The sequence below is a fragment of the Anser anser genome (assembly GCF_964211835.1).
Source record: "Anser anser genome assembly, chromosome: 7".
Taxonomy (NCBI): Eukaryota; Metazoa; Chordata; class Aves; order Anseriformes; family Anatidae; genus Anser; species Anser anser.
The window spans coordinates 38,364,715-38,386,570 of NC_139727.1; the positions used below are offsets into that span (position 1 = coordinate 38,364,715).

At 37.5% G+C, this 21,856-nt stretch overlaps 3 protein-coding genes across 9 annotated transcripts in view; 2 read left to right on the forward strand and 1 right to left on the reverse strand.

Annotated features, from left to right (window-relative positions):
• EDRF1 (erythroid differentiation regulatory factor 1) overlaps positions 1-5,162 on the forward strand; it is a 31,387-nt gene extending 26,225 nt beyond the window's left edge. For 2 of the 3 annotated variants that reach the window (XM_083844587.1, XM_083844588.1), the window contains one exon: positions 4,952-5,162. In XM_083844587.1, the coding sequence (XP_083700713.1) occupies positions 4,952-5,140 (189 nt within the window). In that variant the 3' untranslated portion in view covers positions 5,141-5,162. Of the gene's footprint in view, positions 1-1,233; positions 2,531-4,951 lie in introns of those variants that run through there. The other variant, XM_083844590.1, reaches the window with a different exon arrangement.
• Positions 1-19,169, reverse strand: UROS (uroporphyrinogen III synthase). 4 transcript variants are annotated; one of them, XM_083844602.1, is made up of 11 exons: positions 18,987-19,169; positions 18,020-18,111; positions 13,294-13,383; positions 12,465-12,548; positions 11,429-11,525; positions 9,481-9,555; positions 8,165-8,239; positions 5,169-5,252; positions 4,595-4,680; positions 2,578-2,676; positions 1-803 (listed from the first exon to the last, which is right to left on the reverse strand). In XM_083844602.1, the coding sequence occupies exons 3-11, from the start codon at positions 13,354-13,356 to the stop codon at positions 636-638; spliced, it is 831 nt and encodes a 276-aa protein (XP_083700728.1). In that variant the 5' UTR covers positions 13,357-13,383; positions 18,020-18,111; positions 18,987-19,169; the 3' UTR covers positions 1-635. The 4 variants fall into 4 exon arrangements, with proteins under 4 accessions (XP_083700728.1, XP_083700729.1, XP_083700726.1 ...); XM_083844603.1 differs by lacking the exon at positions 18,987-19,169 and having other exon boundaries at positions 18,020-18,130; XM_083844600.1 differs by lacking the exon at positions 18,987-19,169 and having other exon boundaries at positions 17,985-18,111.
• The window catches only part of BCCIP (BRCA2 and CDKN1A interacting protein), a 10,889-nt gene continuing 7,019 nt past the window's right edge, over positions 17,987-21,856 (forward strand). Inside the window, exons 1-5 of one of the 2 annotated variants that reach the window (XM_083844598.1) lie at positions 17,987-18,127; positions 18,720-18,909; positions 19,026-19,064; positions 20,818-20,892; positions 21,523-21,603. In XM_083844598.1, coding sequence (XP_083700724.1) covers positions 18,114-18,127; positions 18,720-18,909; positions 19,026-19,064; positions 20,818-20,892; positions 21,523-21,603 — 399 coding nt within the window. In that variant the 5' untranslated portion in view covers positions 17,987-18,113. The remainder of the gene's footprint in view (positions 18,128-18,719; positions 18,910-19,025; positions 19,065-20,817; positions 20,893-21,522; positions 21,604-21,856) is intronic. The other variant, XM_083844599.1, reaches the window with a different exon arrangement.

Here is a 21,856-nt window from a genome sequence, read left to right on the forward strand (position 1 = left end):
ACAATGACAAGACAGTTTATTTTTGTTAATAAATCCTCCTCCTTTACAGAAACAGAAATCAAAACCTGATTTTTAAGACCTGTACTGTAAGGATATTAAGTGTCAATAACTGACCTGCTATCAGCTCCACACAGTGCAACTTTACTCCAGGAATTGTCCTATTCCATTGAGGATCTACGATCACTTTAATATAAATATTTGAAAGCAAAAAACAAGTAAGCTTTAAAACAACAAAAAGAATACTTCATTGCAAGTATGAAGTTTTTACAGAAAAAATAGAAGATGTGCATGTAAAATTGATGATTCACATTCCTGATACACAGGAATGAAAACCTGTGTACTAGGGGAAGATACCTGAGGTAACACACTGAACCTGAATTGTCAACATAACACTGATGCAGATTAGCCTCTTGCAGCTAGTTTTCTAGGAATGCCCGCATAAAATATTTACACTGCACACATAAGATGAAGGGGAATAGCCAGAGGCTTTAAGACATGCTGGACAGATTCTGATTTCTTATTTAGATGCAAGCTGCTCTTACAAGCTGCTGACAAGGACAGCATTGCATATTCCCAAACAATACTTTCTTGCAGGACAAGGTCTGCAAAATTAAAAACCTTCTAGAGAACCATATTCAGCCTGAAGTATGTGCTGTGTTCTTAGATAAAATGCAGTTCTGTAAGCGAAGTGCTTTTTGGATCCCAGCAGCGAGGTCTTGGGGAGTTGGACTCTCTGCAGTACAGCTTACTGGGATTCCTGCTGCTTCCATGGCTTCAGCAGTTGTTGGACCGATAGCAGCAAACTGAAATGACATTGGTTGCAGTTACAATTAGTGTAGGCAGGTATGGTATGAGCTCTTAACAGTGACTTAGGTACACATCCTGCTTTATTTGCTGACCTTGTCAGTATATCAACTTGTATGTCTGAGCTTACTGAACTGTACTAACCAGTCAGGTTGAAGATCTTCAGTACTGAAAACCAGCCATCAGTTGAGCTACTTGGAAATTACTTAGGAAAGATTATTTCTTCCTTCATTACAAACATTTATAGTTGTTCTTTCAAAAAGAACAGGAAGTGAGAGGAATTTTAATATGCTTAAGCCTGTAATTGCTGACTCAAGCAAGAGCTAATCACACCTTGACTAGAAGATAAAGCCTTTACCCAGTGGAAACTGGGCAAGGTGTTGGGAAAAAAAAATCTAGGTGAAAACAACTCTATTTTTTTTGTTAAAGGGTTCTCAGCTACAAAATAAGATAGCATGCCAATAAGAAAGCAGAACAAGTGGAGGTTACAAGGAATACACTGTGAACAGCTTGATGGGTGCAGGTGATAGCCCATCTGTGGTTAGGCTGAACACACAAGCAAGGACAATCGCATTACAAGCTACCTTGTACTGCTGAAGACAGAAGTATTGTGTGCTTCCTTGAGAGACAGCCATTGGCCTTACTTCCCCCCACACTGAAATCAGGCTGCTTTTCCACCAACAAACATGTAAGGTACGTGATCAGTAACTGCCAGTACCAGCTTCAGTGATTTTCTTTTTACTGAAATTTACTGGAACAAGTTACAAACTAGCATTCTTATCTGCTATCACAAGGGGATTACGCTTTCTTATGTAAATCGAAAGTTCAAAAATCCTGTACAATAAGATGTTTTTCTTCTTTATGTTGCAATGAGAAGCATGGTTATATATTCATAACTCTAAAGGACATGAGAACTGGAATTATTTATTTCACATCTCTAATTGCTATTAAGAAAGTCTCTTAATTAGAATGATTTGTTTCCTTTTTTCCCCTAGAATTTCTGTACTAATTCCTAGGATCACTAAGATGTGTCAATGTGTACTGATGCAAACTCTTCTCCTTTGAGCCTAAAACAGTTCCTAATTCAAGAATACATGCTTCTTCTGACTCTTTAACTAGCAAAAACATTAGCTTTTTCTCTCATTCTATGCAATACTGTGACAGAACATGCACAGACTTATTGTCTTAAAAATGTAAGTTAGAAAACAAATTCTCGTATTTCAATTTCTCAGGGTATTGCTTTGTTAGACTTAACTGACAATTTTTTTGAAGTGAATTATTCTGTGAGTTTTCAGATTGTTACTTCACATTTAACACAGATATCTGATCACTTACAAGAAATAAAGCATTCATAATACAATTCTCTTTGACCTTCTCTCAAAGTTTAATATTCTTATATCATGTATTCCATGTGCTTATTTTATGATGGCTGGTTTTGTATTGCAAGCAAACGCAGAGCATTGTCCTCTGTACTCTCAACGCAAAACAATTTTCAAACAATTCCCAAATTTTGTGTTCTGCAGTCTCCACCTAGGTAAGCTGCTGCTTCTCTACAGACACTTTGCACTCTTAACCTCTATTTAGCTTGCATAGATTGCTAGAGACTACACTTACAGTCCTACCCCTTCCAGACTTTGTATTTTTCTATTTTTTTGGTCTAAGGCACTCTTGGTCAAAGTTTGTAAAGGGTGCAACAGCTTTCCTCTCCTTCAGTCTCCCAACCTAAGCTTACACCCTATTGTATCTCACCACCATTTGAAAAGAAAAAAGTACCTTCACGTGGTTGATAAAATCCCCAGATAGCTTCTGAATGTGCTGGAGGCAAAACTTGACACCAGATGGACTGAAGAACACAACACTTGCTGGGATTCCCTGAGTAAAATAAACCACAGGTTGGCACAGATTTCTCACATTTCCAGCATAATATCAATACACTTTCATACAAGCCTCTCTAACTGTCTCTACATGGACATGAATTTTTGTTGTTGATGAGAAACAGATGTTAAACCAACAAAGAGGGTTTCCTGTGGTGCAGATAGCTGAAATCCAGGTGCGACTTTAATTGAATACTTTGTCACACAAACTGGTGATAAAAGTATTGAAATTTTTCTGCAGCCATACTCATTTTCCTGTTTAGAAAAATAAACTCAACAATTTATTTCCCTAAATCCATTCTCAGTCTTAGTTCTGGACATTTTCTCTGCTTCCCAGCTCTTGTTGTTTATCCTAAGTTCTGCCCACCCAGAGATGCTGTGACGAAGATGAGGTGCTGGCTTAAAACTGCACACCACTGGGAGGGCTTTCTCTCCCAGAACAAGGCTGTCTTAAGATAGCAGCAGAAACATTCTGTAGCCAAAAGAAAGTTCTACAAAATTCTGTCTGGCGTGAAGGTCCCAAGCTCCCGACCTGCAGACCCAAAGCACATGCCTTCTTTATCACGATTTTCTGTTTGGCTAGAAGGATATGCTAGCTCTACATCTGCTGTTATTTTACGGTGCATGACTTGGAAGCTCGCCTTAGCTCATAGAAAAGAGAATGATAGTTTAACACAGTGCTGTTCATTGTCTCACAAAGTGAGAAACACTTGTCATGTTGTATCAGCTATCCAGGCACTATATAACCATAATATCATCAGTTAACAACCAGAAAGCTCATGAGAAACATTTTAATAGCTTCACACTGAAACTAACATACTAATTGCAGCAAGTAAGGAGTTCCATAAAAAGAGTTCAGGAAGCTACAGAATATGTATTTACTACTGACTCACTTTTATAACTGGTATAAACTAAGTTCTGTGGGGATTAGAATTGTAATATCCACCTAGGAATAGCAGGATACTGCAATGTATCAGCTAGACAGCTGATGCCATAGCCTTTTAGGACCTCTTGAAAAAGGACTTTAAAATCAATATGTGATTTAACAAGACATTAATGCATAGATTTTAAAAAGAGGTGCAACATGCTCAGGCAGGCCAAGTTTCTCCAAGACAGAAAGGCTGCATTTTGAATAAAATTAATCCTAGATATAAGGTAGACTCTTACAAATGGAAATTTCACAAAGCCAATCTCAGCAAAATAAAGTCAATTATTACTAGCTTCAAATCTTTTACTATGTAATGATCCTTGCTTAGTGACATTTGACAGTTTTCAAAGGAGAAAATAAGAATTCTAGCAAATAAAACTCAATACATTTGTCAACATCATGTCACTTAGAATTTAACACTTAAACTAGACTCATATTAATAAATCGGATAATCAGAGAAGGAACATGGCCTTATCTTATGAAGGAGAAATCAGTAGTAGTTTTCTGCCCCACAAAATTTCAAAGCTGTCCAGTAATATTACAATGACAATAATAATTAAAAAATCCTGTTCAAAGAGTAACTTCACTAAATGTAATATTTTACATGGTATTATCTAAAAAGCATTCATCCAGCTCAAAGGAATAAACCGAATATGTAATTTTTTATGCCATTATTTCTCAGTGATTCTGAAGTTTATCTATCTTCTGGAAGTTAGACAAGGTGTGAAAGGTTTTGTTTTCTTCTTCCATCAGAGGCATTGTGACTTTTATAATTGCTGTAACAAATAACTGAGAGACTTATGCTCTGCCTATAGTGTTTCCTGAAGTATTTTCTTGGTAGTCAGCAGGATAAGAAGAAAAGAAGCCTATATAGGAAATCCCTGTGTCACCACAACTGTTGTTTGCAGACACATGATAAAAATTAGTATATTTTGCCAGGTTTTATCACAAACTTCAAAAATTCTCAAGTTACATCAGCATCCAACACCTGTTGTGAGAAATAACTGCTCAATGATTCCTGGAGATTGGTGTGTTGCGTTGTTTGATATACAGTAAGGCTTTCCAGAGGTATGCCTGGAATCAGAATAGACACTCATTACTAAATAGTATTTCATTAATTTCTATTATTTCAGTAAAACACTCTTAATATACTAATTGCACTTAAGTTTCAGCCTAAGAAGGTTAAAAAGATACAGAAAAATTTATGTGAAGGATTCTTAGATTATTTCTACTATCAATTATACAAGACAATAAAGCTTTAGTAACCAGAGGACCTTGATGCATGTTAAGAAAAACTGGCAAGTCTTGCAACATTTCTGTGAATAAGTCTTCTTCCTTCTCACAGGTGAGAACAAAGGTGATGAACAAAGGCAAAGAACCTTGCTCAAGCCATACTACAACTCAGTCCCAGCACTGTGGACAGCAACCTCAGTTTTTACTCCCATCTTCTACACAAGATAATAGAAAACCCAATTTTTACTTATTCAAATTTGGTTCAAAATCTTTAGATACAAATTCTCTCACAACTGACTAATTTAACAAGGCTCTAATGGAAGTTCAACCTTTTTCTTTAAGTACTGTAGGAAGTACTTCTCTTTTCAGGGCTCCACAAGGAAAAAGCAGGCATGATGAATTAGGTTTCTCTCCTGTAAATACACAAACAAGAACATTTCATTAACTAACATTTTTAATAGAGAACAAACATGATAGATTTAATACATTTTAAAGGTATCAAATGTTGAACACTGCTGCAAAGGCTGCATGTTTCATCACAGACAGCTCTAAAATAGCTGAAAACATTTGCAGTGCAACTGCATCCACAATTCAGAGGATAGAGCTACTTAGCATGTAAATTAAAAAATATTCCATAACTATAATATGAATACATTGTCTAAAAAGATCTTGTGAAAGACAAAGTGCATTTCTATTCCCCTTGAAAGTCTACAAAGACAAACAAGCACTGCACAATTTATCTCTTCTCCCTCAGAGAGGCAATCTTCCCCAATTCTTACATTTAAAATTTCAGTCCCACTTTGTACATAACAGCTTTCTCTCTATAAAAGAATATTCAGGAAGTTAAAGAAGAGGACAGAAATACTTTGCTGAAAAGTTTCGGTATATCTGAAAGTCTATTTTCCTACTTCCCCAAGGAAAAATGATTCTACTTCCAATGCTAGAGTGGAAGTGGGTATCCTCACATCCTCTTATCCTTTACTTCTTAAGATTAGAAAAGAAGTAATTGTTGCACTGCCTACACATGAAAGCCCCCTGGTTATTTTGAAAGGAGAACTTTTCTGGTCCTGTTTATAACTTCTCTCTTGTAGAGTATGACACACCTGGGATGCAGTTTTCACAGGACTATGTTTCTAATAAGTTATCAGAGGAAAAAAATTCTGCTCAAAAAATATCCTACCAGATAATGCTATTCACATGTGTCTCTTGGGTTACATCTCTATTCCTGCAGCCATCCTAACTCTGTACACCCTGAGTGCACTCACATGAAAGGGAAAACACAATAATGATGGGGAATGCCAACACCAGGCTTGGGAAGAATGAAATAGCACCATCTATATGAGAGTCTATGAGATTCTCAGTAATTTGCTGATTTTAGGGCTCTCACATGAGTTAATTATTTCGGAAAGCTTTTCGTTACTGTATTTTATCTAATAAAAATGAGTATTAGGGCTCTGCAAACCGACAAAGAACATTTTGAATCAAGGAAGGATTCAGATGAAATCGAATAGCCTAGTGAGATCGCATTTCTACATGAGAAAAATGGTAGAGTGAAGACACTCAAATCTAACACAGTTCAATCAAATGTTGCAGTATTATAGGATTAATTATCACAGAATCTCAATTATTTTCTTTCAAAATTGATCTGGAGTATATACATGCTACTTATGATTTCCTTGGTCACACTAACTGCTACCACTTCTTGAAAACTCAAAAAAGATTTTAGTCAACTTGGAAGTGGTCTTAGAAAAAAGTGTGGGACTGTTCTGAAGATTACTACAATGTAAGCTTTTAAACACTGTAACACCATTATCTGACAATTGTTTTTATACAACAGCAGTTGCAGCTACTTCCCCTAGTAAAATTAGATGCCCATACAGTGATTGTTTTAGGTGTACTAACTGTTCAATGCTTATTAAAGTACATTGTTAAAAATGTTGTGTAAGAGCAGTTCTGATGAGCAATAAATGAAACTGAAGAAATAGTTTTCTTTAATGTAAACTGAAACTCATTATCAGTAATCCTTTACCTTTAAAATACAGATAGAAGCTCTGATGGTTTTGGACAGGAATTAAACAGACTTTCTTTCCAGAGAGTTTGTCTTTTCTTCAAACAAACAGAATTTTAAGGTGAAATTGTATACAGCTGCACACAACTGTGCCATCATCTCTCACAATAGTTTTTCTTAATGTGAGGAACTCCCATCTAAGAAAACTACTTGTCTTGAAAAGACACTAAACCTCACTATTTAATTAAGTAAACTCCTTTGTTTCCCTTAAGTTGAAGTTGGTACCAAAGCACAGCAAGTAGCAAAAGAAATATCATTGCTGCAGATTTTATTTTTATTCTGACAATAAATTTTATTGACATAAAAGATGTTAAGTTACTCTTTTCATTTACTTATGTTAAAACAAAAGAATAAAGAAAAATAAATTAATACAAAAATAAGGAACTTGATATAATTTAAGCTGTACTTCAGAGGTTCTTAAAAACCACTTAGTGTATTTTTTCTGTAAGCCACTTTTATAAATTGTGAGGGCATAAATATGCACCATCCAATAAATCTCCAAGCACGATTATATGTATCAACAACAAACAATCTCCAATGATTGAAAAATCAATGGTTGGTTATTAAAACTGAAGGGTATTCAAAGGCAGTCATTTTTGTAATGATAATGAAAATGCTAAAGCAGCAAGTTAATTTCTGTAGTTTTCCAGTGTTGTAAGAAACTGTCCTCTGCTCAAGATATTCTATGTGAAAGGCTGTAAACCTTTTCTTTCCCACTAGCGGCTATCAGAACCTGCTGCTTCTTCAGAACCACTCCAGAATCCCCCTCCTTTGGTGCTGAAAAATAGCTCTCTGAAACTGTGTGTTCATTCTGAGGAAAGAAGTTCCCCTCCTGCACTTTGAATTATGGCTTGGTGAAAAACGCCCAGCATCAGCTGGTTTGAAGCAAGGAAGATCAGGTCATTCAAAGTTCACAGAGAATCAGCACACCTACAGTCAGAATCATTTAAATCATGATTAAACAGCAATTTCAAATCATTACAGCTCTGACCACTAATTAAAAAAGCACTTTGTCTACCAGGTCTTATAGTATTCAATTACAGAGTCCAAGATTCCATGTAAGTTAGTATTTTAATAGGGATTTCAAAATATTGTCTTTTAGAGATAACACTAGTATTTTCCCAGAAGCTGAATTCAAGGACTCTACATATGATGAATTACGTAGTATATACTTTTCTGCTTCAAGGTACACCTGACTTTATATGTAATAAACGATGCACATGAGCTTAATTTAAGTAGAAGATTTTAGATACTTACTTGAGCAAATATATTCAGCTAATTTTTCAGCATTTCCAGTCTTTTCTCCTTGTGGGGAAAGGCCAATTTCTTCCACTATAACCAAAAGCAGCAAAACAACAGCAACAATTCAATAAGAGCAATTCAGATTCAGTCACAGAAACATGTAGGTTGGAAAGGGAGACCCAATTTGATCTAAGCACACAAACACTCCCTTGAAAGCAAAAAATGTGAGCATTTGAACAAGTAACATGCTATGAAAGATTCAATTTTGGCTCTAGAGACACACATACAAGGAGTACAAATGAAAAATTCTGGGGATGGCTGAACTGTTTTGGAGAGTTCAACTCTCGCACCTGAAGTGGTGAAGCAAAAAGCACTGCCTGACCATGCTGAATGGCCTGCAATTCCTGACATGGTCTGATTGGAGCTCACTTCCCAGTGAGGCTACTGCTGTTGTTTGTAACAAAGGCAGAAATCCCATCAGAAAATTGCAGAGTTTAACGCTGCTGTTATTTAAACAAGTTAATAGGCATAATATGAATCCCTGACAAGTTAACTAATTTGGGTTAGACTCGATTGATTCACAGTGCTTGCTAGGTGTCACCATTACATGATCCAGTATTGTTAGTAGCCTGCCTGCAAAAACATTCTTATGAAGGTAGCCAGTACTTACCCAGATTATTTTTGGACTACAGGCAGAAAAACACCAAGACTTTTAAAATTCTCAAATGCTATTGGTTTTTGTGATGTTTCCTGCGTGGTTCAGTGGGAAGATAAAAGCTTTTATGCAATTTTACAACAAGAAAGTCTCACATGAACTAAAACCTACACTGAATTTTTATTTGTGCACACCAAATTTATATTGCATTGGATTAAAATCAGTGTGAAGACAAATAAAGCAGCTGGCCCACTGAAGTAAAGTGATTGTATGCTGGTGACTTCTGTTTGGCAAATACCCGACAGAAGCAGAAGGAAAGATGGGCCAGTGCATCAGATTTCCTACCATCTCAGACAATTATGCTATAATTCCTGTTGCCCGATTTCATTTCCGAAAAGAATAAAGAAATAATCTGGGAATTAAGAACAGCATGCGTTTTTTGACCAAATTTCTGAAGTAGTTACCATCACATTACAAAAAAGGTACTGGGAGACCAGATGGTGATCTGTACGTGCTTACTTCAGATAGCTGTAGACACATTATCTGTTTTTCAAAATATCAATTTATAAAACTTACCTATATTTTTTCCTGAACACACTTGAACAGCTGCCAATTCTCCAAAAATTGTACTTAAGACAGATTTATCTAAGACGACTTCTTTCAAACTCCAGCTTACCTAGAGAAGCTGTAGCTTTTCCTACCACGTACGCTGGTTTGATATTCCATCTTTGTCTAAGAGATTTTGACCAGGCTGTAAAACAGTAAGTTTAACCATATGACAACAAAATATGAATGCTAAATGTGTATTTGGACTTCTGTTTAAATCTACAAGTACAGCAAAATACTAATACAGCACTACGTGTTTCAGCAAAATCTGGGGATGTATAAAAATGAATTTTCAATATATTCTTTCCACTGTGTAAATAGCAGTCAAAAACACGTTTTTAAAAGCTCTATTTGAGTAAATAGCTCTTATCTGCTTATGTAAAATAGCACTTTTAATGCTTATTTCACCTTATGTCAGATCATATGCAACTTGCAATGTTCATTTATATTTTGCAATGTTCATTTATATTTTGTATTAAGAATTTTTAAAAGCAACAAAACTTCTGAGAAAGGACAGCAGACAGTACAAAGCGAGATTTCAACATACAAACTGGTGAATTTCACACTGAACATTACAACTTGCAAATACAGATGTAGATTTAAAATTGAATTGTTTGTTAGAATAAAATCTTCTCTAACACCAAAAAAGGGTAAAAATGTATATGTATTCACTACATACTCTATAAAGTAATTCTTATTCTTACATGTGGGAAATGTAGAATCTGATTGTATGTTAAACATACACCAAAAAAAGCTATTAGCTCTGAAATAAAATGTACCAGAGACCACAATTACTAGAAAATGGTTTTCCATCCTTTAGGCGTTAATCAATTCTTGAATCCAGGTACCTTATCCCTATGCCTGAAACTCAAAGGGATCAAAGCTAAATAAATTAAGTCTTACTATCATGTCTAAAAACCATACAGCATAGGACACTCAGTTCTTTTCTAGCATTCTCAGGAAAGAAAAAAGATATTAGAAATAGAAGCTACAACAACAGTAAAAAGTAAATCAGAGGAAACCTTCCTAAATGAGTAAAAAAGTAGGAAAGATAAGCATTGAGTAGCTTTAAAAGGAACCCGAATAGGAAATGAAGATTCATTTGTTTAAAGTATATACTTCAGCAACTTCCAAAAGCCCTAACCAAGATTAGGGGATGGTATCTGTATGAAAGACGTCACATTTGATCCAAAAATATTGAAATATAGCCCTCTGCTGTTGAAAATGCTAAAGTAAGTGAACAGTATCAGTGTATTTACCACTTATTCAAGAGGTTAACCTCACTCACTGTACATTGATTACTATCACTGCAGCCCAAATATGGAGCAGATAGTCACGAAATGTAAGGGTACATAAATATCCATAGGAACTCAATGCTGGAAGTTATCACTTCTCAGAAGAGTTTAGAAGAGTTCACAAAGATTTGATAGCTCATTGGTATGCCAGTTTGTATTTAGTACTCTGCAGGATTCTTCCTCACAACTGATCTGTTGGTTTCTACGTACTACCATTTCTTTACTGCTTTTTAGCTAACGCTTAATTCATTTTAGAAATTTTATATGCAAGACAGAAATAGCTTTTTCTGTAAGATTTCAAATGAATTACATGAGTAGCAGCAGTGGTCAGTTTCTGTAACAAGCACCTCCCTTAAAGGGAGGATAGTGTTTAGTAAACAAAACCAGGCACTGCAGCAAAATACTGCTCATCCACGAGTTTGTTTATAACTTTGTAGCTTCAACAAAGATAACCACAACAGATTGAGGAAAAAGCCCACGTTAATTAGTAATTTACACCAAAAGCTTTATCCTTTTCATTTCTAATGGCATCTTAAGTGCAGAAAAACCAACACTCAGTCCCTTAAAAGCTCCATTTAGCATGAGGCCTTTATGATGTCAAAAGAGCTATAGGATGTTTTTTTCAAAAGGAGTACTCCAAACAGCTTCTGATGGGTGAAATAAAGTGACAAACTTCACAAAATACTGAAATTGAAAGAACAAGGAATATAAATATGCACTTACCTTCACTTTTACTATTCTCTTTCAAACAGATCTTGATGGCTTCTAATGCTCTTGGACTGGTAAAAACCAGGCCCCCATAAGATTCTGGATGAGAGAGCTATTTATAAACAGCAGATTTAAGAAGTAAAAGTGAGCATATATATTTAAAGAAATAAGTTGATCAATTCTGTATAATCTTGTGAACAACAAAGCAGCTTCAATAAATATCTGAAACAGGCAAATATTTGATTACTATCAGTAACCAGGATATTTACATGATAAATGCATACAAACATTGAATACTTTGTGTGATATTAATGCTGAAAATCAGTAGGAGCAGACAAGGTTCCTTGTCACTGAAATGACCTTTGGGATAGGGGAACGACATGGGAGGTATTCCAAATTCACACAGGAAAAATCAATTGTTTTTCCAAGCTTAACACTGTGGTACTGCCCAGCCAGCTCCTTGTTGCTTGCCCTCTGCTCACTCAAAAAACAGTTAAGGTCACCAGCATGCTCTCAAAGATCAGTACAAAAAAAGAAAACTGTTCTTGGGTCACTTGTAAACGCATACTGCGATACATTCAAACACCTAACAGAATTAAATGCTGCTGGAGATTTTCAGTAAAGGTAACCTCTCTCAGAAAACCTTTTCAACATATGAAAATGAATAAGAGTACAAAGAGACCAGCAATTATGAAATTTTATTCCATGCACGTAGGAGATGCAGTACACAACTTCAGCACAACGTAATGGTGAACCTCAGGTAAGCTTTAGTTGTCCCAAGTCGTCTACTTTTTTATTGTGACAAAATGCTACACCACCCACAGAAATCTATCCCTTACTATTCTATCTAACTTAATTCTTTAGAAAATATCAACAACATACTTGTTATTGGGTACAATACTGTATTGTATTACCAACATCTGTTTGTAGAAAAACAAAGAGGTACTAAAACAGGCAGCAGTATTATTAAATCAAGATATGATACTGCACCTTGGCAATTATGGCCTAAATTTTGTTGAAAATAAGACAACCCAAATAACTCAAAACTTACCTTTTCAAATAGGCTTTCGAGAGATACAAATTCAAATGACAAAACTGGAATCAAAGTTGCTTCAAGTCCATATAATCCTAATTCCTATGGAAAAATATGTACAGTTCTTGAAATAAGTTTCTACATTTTAAATATTTTTTCAAAAAATTGACTAGGTCAGCACAAGTATTTTTTCCTAAACTAAAACACAACAGTATCTGATTTGTTTTTGTTAGTGAATCTATATTGGTAGATTTAGTATTACAGCATGATTCTGAATAAACAGCTGTGAAACTGAGGTCTCCTACTGTGTAGTTACAGTAGGAATCAGCACATAGCCCTGAACTCCCAAGTGACAAATAATCAACTAACCCTGCCAATATCCTTGAACATCTCCGTAATTCCTTGAAGTCAATAGAACTGCTTTCACAAGCAAAAACTACTCCCATCAATGAAGTCTACAGAAGAAAGGGCAACAGCAACACACAGCCTCCTTTGCCCATTACATTTTTGGTTGAAATCACCAATTTATTTTGTAATCATAGAACTATCACATCAACATAACCACTATTAATTAATTTAAATGAAATTGTCTTAATATCAGCATTGTCTAAGAATTTTAATGCTGAATTCAGTACAAAAAATTTCAGTTATGGGAAATTTGTAACAGCCAATTTTCTAGTTTACTTTTTTCCTTAGAAGATAATGTAATTTCAGACATGTACTCCTAATTTTGCTTGAGCAGCTTTTTCACTTGAAACAATTAGATTCATTTATCTTAACGAACTGGATGACAGTATTATATAATAGTGAAGTGACACAATTGTTTACTTTTATTAAGTTTACTCACTTTAATATACGGATCTGGTCCTGAATCTTTGTCTTTGGGGTCCTTCAGTAACAGAACCTTCATTGTTTGCCAAATAATTGCAAAAGAACTCTGAAATACAATAAAAAAATCTAAATTAGATCTAGAAGTCTTTTTACTGAATAGCAACTTTAATAGCTCAGCTTCAGAAGAAACTGGTCCGCTAACAGTTGCGCTGCTGTCTATACAATGAGTAAGCAGTTAATGTACATTCTCTGGGAATGAATATCCACCCTGATAAGACCAGCAAATAACATGCTGGCTTTAGATAACACCGCCTAAGGGAGAAACTACAATGAAAGTCATCAAGGAAAGTGAATTTAAAGAAAATATTTTGTAAAGGAAGTAACAACCCTTAAAATGCAGTCACATTCAGCAATATAATGTGCTCCTATCTGTAACAACGTTATCCTGTTCTATTCTGTTTTATTCTATCCTTTTCTGTGCCAGTTTCAACCCTATGCTCCTCATAGGGAGTCTGCACGTTCAAGTGATATAACTGGGTGTATTTGGTCTATCACCCTTTTCAGGGGGGCAAGCATGTGCAGGACAGCATTTCATTTTTTTTTAAATGCAAACACAGGTATAAAGACATACATATCTGAATATAATGCACATAATTCATATGCCTTTTTTTGATACATCTGTAGTAAACAAGGCAAGACTGAAAAAATACATTCTGCCATTAAAATGGAAGATAGGAAAAATGCAAGAAGGTTCTCAGTTCCTCAAAATTTGACTCTGGTGCTGAATTCAATGGTGGTTTACAACCCTTAAGCAAATCCAATAAGCATCAAAGTAAACAAATGGACTAATAGAAACAAACAAATCTATTCTCTAATTGCACATTTACCTTAATTACTCATGTGTTATGTTCCTGCTAATTCTCTTTAAAAAGAACAAATACAAATATTCAGATGTATAGAACGTCTTAAATTTGATTCATGTGCATGAAATGCATTGAAATCCTCAAAACTTCAAAGACCAAAAAGACCTGTTTGGACAAATTTCTGTCTTTGAAAAAATATCTAAACACTTCTCTGGAAAGGCAGCTTAAGACAACAGTAAACAGATTGGGTGCAAGTAACAAGCATGGCATCACACATTCCTCTACAGCCAGAAGCACTGCAAAATGCAGGTGGTGTAAGGGCACCCAAAGAAAACCATCTCCAGCAACTCAGTACCTGACTGTCATAATACAGTCATTTTGTGGATTTTAAAATTTCCTTTTTTTTAAACCAAGGTTAATGTTGTTTCATAACTGAGGTGTTTAATTCCATGCACCTTACTATTATACATGGAAGTTCCCATTTCTACAAGACTTCCAGTACTCAAAATTGGCACGATGGGAACCATTTAGGCTTTGCAGTTCTGAAATACCCCATGAAGTCAGTGGCAGCAATTAGAAGCACATGCAGAAAAAGAAACAAGGACTTTGTTGAGGGATCATATTCTTGAAAAGCACAATTCTCACTGATTTCAACCTATAGCAAATGCTAAAGTAGATCCCATGGCTTTCAAGATTTAGATTCCCAAATACTTCTGAGTATCCAGTTGCTACTAAGCCTAAGTAGCCCTAAGAGACTTTTCTCAGTCACTAAGATTATAACAGCCTGTAATTAAAGAAATCCAACATCCTTGTAAACAGTTTGCAGGCAGTTTTTTGTAGCCCTGATTGTTGTGATACTGAAGTTACTAACAATCTTCACTACAACTCCAGCTGCAGTGCTTAGGCTCTAAACATCTACAGGTACCCTTAAAGTCTATGAGTACCATGGAATCATTCCGTTTCCACATTCAAAATTTTCACTCCAATCCAACCTTCCTATTTCCAAAGTATATATTGCTAATATATAGAGTTTAATAACATTATGAAGTCATCAAAATGTAAGCATATGGAAAAAAAATTAAAAGTCCTTCCAAAGTATACAATACAAGATTGTAAGTCTTTTTGGAAAGAATGATTTCCAAAGGTATTGTAATAAAAACCCCAGATAACATGAAAGTCTATTCAGGTTCACCCGGGGAGAGCAGAGCTCTAATTATTTCTTTAGTTAGTTAGAAATGAACTAACTTCCCATCTAAACCTTATTACCCATCTCTTATTATTCATTATTTGCCACAGTAAATATCCACACTTAACAAGGTGAGTTACAATAATCAAATTAATTTTACTTAGATCCTACATGGAAAACATACTGAAACCAAAAAATTACAAAATACCATGAACTACTACTGCAAGGTGCAATTAGCTAGCTGTCCCCTCTACAAAGAGATCATACAACTGCCTTTTGGACTCAGCCATCTGGCTTACTTATAAAAGGAGCAAGACTGCACTACCACTAGAAGGCTGCTAGAAGCCACTAGCTTATTTTCATTTCTGCCAGAAGGCAGCTTGTTTATTGACTCCAAGAAGGGGCTGCAAGTGCTCAACAGAAGACTGAATTAGAGCTAGGGAATCCGTAAGTCTGTACAGTCATGAACAACATTTGTTTTGATCAGCTAGTACCCCCGAGAGCTTCTGGTATTAATGCTGAAAAATTAGCGTCCTTTTCAGCAGCCATAAGCCTCTCAGGCCATTCTGTTCTTGCCCAAGCAGTTCAGACAGGTTTCTGCAGATTTGGTAGCAGGTGTGACCATACAAAAAAGTGGAACACACCCATTTCCAAAAGCAGGGCTGGCACACAAAATGCTAGGGCCACAACCCGTCCAAACCCACTTTCTTACCAGCTGTGCCCCAACACTGCTCACATCGATGTGAATCCAGGTAAAATGATGTCTTAACAGGCAGGCAGGAGAGAAGGCTGACCAGGTCTCAGAGGAATAGACGCACCCGGTCAGTTTCAAACCGAAATACGTCAATTTCTAGGGTGAAGTTAAGACTCCACTAGGGAGCAACACAAACTGGATGATTGTATGGGGAAAAAAATTACATGCAAGTTCTTATGAACTGCTGAAAGTGTATTTTAGAGATCTTCTATTTTAACATATACATTTCATTTTATATATTATTATATTTCATCAAGAGAGGAATGCATAAACTTCTAAACAACCATAAAAAGTTTCTACTTAGAGCAATGCATGGACTTTGCAGAGTCAAACGGTGCCCAGCTTACATCTGGAAATGAGAATGCGTATGAATAACCTTAGTAAGTTTTACACTGCCAAGTTTATAGGATGCTGCTGGCCTCCCACTTTTGGCTCAGGAAACAAGCACATTGTTTGCTTGTGTGCCAATAACAACCCTGCAATGATTGCTTTTCAAATGTTAAGAAAATACCATTTAAAAGCCATTAGGCTTGCAAACAGCTAATAAAAGGACAAGAGATTTTCTGTCTTCAGCAAATACACACACAAAGATGGAATAAACTTGTATTGGCCAGTCTGAGGTTAGGGAACCACTGAGGTAGCTCTGATAACAAACCAGAAGAGTGATCAGAACTTCTGAGGCATTTCTTTGTGACCAAAGACTCAAACTAGTTTGATGCTATTTCTCTTAGTCCACATTACTTAATTTAGAAGAAGGGTACTTTTGGGTCACATTGTGCATTCAGAGCACTATTAATGCTTACAGACATCATTGAAATGCTTCCCATTCACAGCATTGAACAGTAAAATTCAACATCACTGTGCCTTCAGTTAAAATACAGAGCTGATTACTAGCTGTGTATCTCCAGGTTCCTGCTCCCTTAGAAAAGTATTCTCTCCTATTAGAGCAGCTTTGCCTTTTTTTTAAAAATATAAAACCGTGTCTACAAAGTAAAACTCTGCAGGGCATTTTCATTTTAAAAGCTCTCCCCAAACTAATTGTGAACTAACTAGCTTTAGGACAGAGGACAGCCTGCAAAAAGAAATAAAGGGGTCCTTTTGTTTCTGCTTTTAGGTGACACCAAGTGCTGCAAAATATCTTAAACTCTAACCCTACTTTGATTGTAAGAAACTGTATGGGCCACACAATAAGGTTTGATTGCCAAGTGTAAAAGGAATTGTCTGTTCCATCATAAACAGAAACGGAGATGAATTTGGAGACACCCTTGACACGTTAAAAAAACTCTGAAAAACCTTGGGCTAGGATTTTTGATACTATGTATTTATTACCAATATTCTTTTACAGAAATTAGCTGGGTTTAATAACCAGAGAAGGAAAAAGGATTACTTGTAAGGCTACTGTGAATCATATTTCACAAATTTACCAAATCATAGTTAACATAACATACATACACCATTAAACGCAAACAGAGCTTTTTGAGAATAATTACTGCAATTTAGATGTCTGTTATCACAAAACTTGTTCCCTGACATGCCAGTCCAGGGGAGCTGCAAAGAACTCAGACCTTTGCACTACATCATGGATTTTTACCAGGAGCAATGTTGATAATTAGCATGATTCTTGACTGATATAGTTTCAAAAATACAACAGAAAACTGTATGCAGATATATATCGCATGCAGCCCTGTACCCCAGTACATATGTACTGCAGCAAAGGGTTTTGCCGATATATCTTTTTCCCACACTGAATTCTCTCCCTACGGATCAGCATTTATATTTTGGCAGCGCTCCAGAGCAAATACAGCTCCGAACACCCCCACCACACCAAAACACCAACAACCAAACAACCAGAAGCGCCCACCACGGACATGCCTGACACCTAAAAGGGACAAGCAAATTCTGACCTGTCCGGATTGTATGTACAAAGCCAAAATTAGACCTCAGGCCTTGTGCTTCTGGTCAGCAGCAGCCCAGTCCTCTTCAGACAGCTTCATCAGCACCCATCCTTCTCCACGAGCTAGACCCAAAGTCCTATGCAGAACATGAGGTGCATTAAAGAGGTTCAAATGTTAGTGGCAGCTTTCATACTTCTGGTGAGAAGGATTTTTCAATGCATTTTCAGTTTTTTATTATTGTTTAGGAAGACCATATTTCCATTGTGTTTACACTTAAATTTACTACCTTTTCTGTTCGTTTGCCTGACATTACCTCTAACTAGCCTAGGAATTAACCTTTTTAAGCAAGCAGGAAGCACTTGATTCCTCTGATTCTGCGGTCAGCAGTTTCTTTCGACTAACACCACAGGTGCCACGGCCTCACTTCTGGCCCCAGACCCCTTCCCACACGCCGGGCACCTGCCAGGAGCCGCAGGAGCAGGCCAAGCGTGGAGGTGGTCGGTGCGCAGGGGACACGAGGACACATTTACGGGACACCTCCGGGTGCCTCAGCAGAGCTCGGGCTCGTTCTGAGCACACATCCAGGGCCTCCAGGAGCGCTGCCCTGGGCACACCCGGCCCCAGCAGCACGAGGGGGGCACCCCGTGGGGGAACCCCAAATCCCTCCCTCCCGGGCCGGGCCCCGCTACCCTCCCCACACCCCCGGCCTCCCCCCATCACCGCCCCGGCCCCTGCCCACCTCACCCGGCCCCGGCCCGGCCCGAGCACCGCCCGCCGCCTTCCGGCCCCGCAGCGCCTGCGCCGCCCCGCCATGGCCACGCCGCCCAAGCGCAGGGCCCGGGCCCAGCCGCCAGCCCCGGAGCCGGGCTCCGAGTCGGACTCGGGCTCGGAGTCCTCGGGCGGCTCGGGGTCGGAGGAAGAGCGGGTGGAGGAGGTGAGTGGGGCCGGGGCACATCGGGGGGGCTGGGGGTAGCGCCTCGCCCCCGGCCTTGGTCCGCCTGTAAGCCTTGCCTTTATCCGGGCGCGCTCGGCTGAGGTTTGTTCTTCCAGGTGAGCGATTGTCGCCGCGTGTGGCTCGTCGTGACCGAGGTGAGCTGTGGAGCTACAGAAGCGTGTGCTGGAGCCAGCAGGACACCGCTGTGGACACCCCCGTGCTCGCTGGGACCGCAGCTGCAACGAGTGATGCAGCGACCAGCCGAGCTCCTGCGCGGAGCCACAGCCAGCTGCTTAAAAGGAGTGCCTTCAGCACACGTGTGCTCTATTTGGCGTTAATATCTGTGTATTTAAAGAAAAGAAGAGCCACACCAGGCATCAAGATCACATGTTGATTTCCTCCCTGAGCTCTCTGTTTATGTGGCTGTGCCTGCACAAGCAGGGAACGTGCCGGTTGTACAGCACGGCGCTGGGCAGGGGCTTCTTTCTGGGAGGATGGGCCCCAGATTTCACCGTTATTACAGCCTTAGGGTGATAAGGCCATTTCTCATTTTCATAGGGTGTAAATGGAGCAAAAGAGTAGAAGTATCCATGTTTTTTTGTTTTTTGTTTTTAACTCAGTATATTTCAAAACATATTTCGCTAACTTTATTTTGTTCACTAGGATTTTACTTTGAGTTAATTAACTTCTTTTTTCTTAGCTAAGACCTCAGTTAGCTTGTTACCAAATAAAAAAAAATACTTTTAAACTGTCACAATAGAAAATTAGTATCAGTTATACAATGTGACAAAAAAGCACATTTACCACTTACTAGAAATACGTGCCACGTAAAATGGGTATTGACTTAGTTTGACCTTACATATTTTTTAAAGTGCGTTATGTAGCTTTCCTACAAAATGTTGGTAGAACAGTGGTTTATAGGGTGGTGTTTGTGGATGAAGTTTCTTGAGCCTCGGAGCACTGTTTGAGTGGCAGGGGTTTTGAGGGTGTTTTCTGTGTGTCACCTACCTGTGCTAGACCACAGAAGAATATATGTGATAGTGAGCGTCCTGATTTTCATTTTCCCCATTTCAAAATTAGTTGTGTACCTGTTTTCTGCATTGTAAATATGCTATTAAGGCTGTTCTCCCAGCGGGCAGTCAAGTCCAGGACCTTGATTTGGGATTAGAGAGAGTTGTGGGTCTTAATGGCTGAAAAAAGTAAGGCTCGGTTGTTTAAATCGTTCAGAAAGTGGGATGAAACCCAACAATTAAGTAGCAAAGTCAGTTTAGATGATCTTGAACAGTGATTCACAGAAATATAAGTAGACAATACAGATTTGACAGGCAGTACTAGTAAAATAGAATAACAGTAGAACGTTTGGTGTATGCACAGCGTTTGCTCTGGAAGAAGGTACAGGTCACATCCTTTTTTTGCTCTGTGTTTCATTGTGTGTCTACTAAACAGACTTCCAGAGTGGGATAACGATTCCGTTGATATTGGAGGAAATAGCAGAAGTATGGTTTCGGATGTAGTAGTCTGAATGTCTGCGGAAAAGTTCATCTTTAGCCAAGGCGTTATACTCCAATCCTGCAGTTTTAAGAGTTTAAGTGGCTGGGTCAAACTTCTTTACGCTAAGAGTGTATGTGGTTATAGTAAGCATAATTATGGGAACCAGATTGGGGGAACAAAGCATTGAAGGTTTGTTTACAATGCAATTTTAAGTTAATTTTAAAAAAAATATTTCACAAGCATGCTCTGAAGAATACAGAAGAAATGATAAAAAGTGTAAAATTGATGATTTTACTGAAAGATGGAAATAAGATCAACTTCTGATGTTGACTGCTTCAAGTTTCTTATAGTCTAGCTTTGTTTTCATATGGTTTCCAGCAAAGTATGTTTGATTTTCTGCATTTTGCTTCTTTGTAGGAAGTGAATATTGAATTTGAAGCACATTCAATATCAGACAATGACTACAGTGGGATAAAGAAGTTACTTCAACAGGTACTTTGGTTTCTTGTTAGCTTGGACGTTATTTCTGTTAAATAGTAGAGTCACACAGAGTCGTTGATTCATGTTATTTGTATGGGATCATAGTTTTACTGTGGTTCAGCTCACGAAGATTAAATACACCCACATTTTAATAAATGTGTCTACTAAACCACAGTTTCAAGAACTTTACCCAATGAACCGTAGGCCACAGTGTGTATAATCCTTCCTTCTTCATTGTGTTAGTTGCTGCCTGGAAAACCTCATTCAGTGTTAATCATCTTTTTGGAGAGCTTTTTATAAATTACAGCTCTAAATGTGTGTGTTCAGTGTGGCAGCTTCCAGTCTTCTGTTGGCTCTTTTTGTTCTTGTAAATTTAAGCTCAGCAACTGTTCAGATCGTACCAAACTCAACACACAAAATGCCAGCTTGTGAAGAGTCAAGGAGCAAGCACTTTAAGAAGCTGCTTTTTGGTCTTTATGGTATCACATTGTAGGAATAAACAAACCCCACTAAATGGAAGTTAAAGAAGGTACACACCATTGCATAACAACTTAGAGAAATTTCTAATTTTATTTTCTACTGAGTGGCCCGCGATATAATATGAGGTCTAAAACATCTTAATACTTGTTTCTTATTTTCCAGTTGTTTCTAAAAGCTCCTGTTAACACTGCTGAATTAACGGATATATTAATACAACAGAATCATATTGGAAGTATTATCAAGGTAAGATAGAAATCACTTATGTAAATTAGGCACAATACCTTTTACTTTAAAATGAAATAACACATCTCCAGAAGCGTCTCCTGTCTTTAATGTTGTTTGTAATTTGCTTGCTTTCTTGCTTTGAGAATAATTGTTCTACGGGAGGTGAGATTTTCCATGTCTAGTTTCAGCCAAATGAGGAATTTGATTTACTCTTTCGATTGCTTTCTTTTCACATACAGAAGTCTCTTCAGTTTTCTTAATGAGTTTTGGT

What these genes read in the sequence shown, in the direction of transcription:
- UROS (XM_083844602.1), bottom strand. Translation starts at nt 13,356, where the DNA reads ATGAAGGTTCTGTTACTGAAGGACCCCAAAGACAAAGATTCAGGACCA. An exon ending in GACCAGATCCGTATATTAAA is followed by an intron (nt 12,549 to 13,293) that starts GTGAGTAAACTT and finishes ATTTTTCCATAG; the next exon opens with GAATTAGGATTATATGGACT. An exon ending in ATTTTATCAACCACGTGAAG is followed by an intron (nt 804 to 2,577) that starts GTACTTTTTTCT and finishes ATGTCATTTCAG; the next exon opens with TTTGCTGCTATCGGTCCAAC.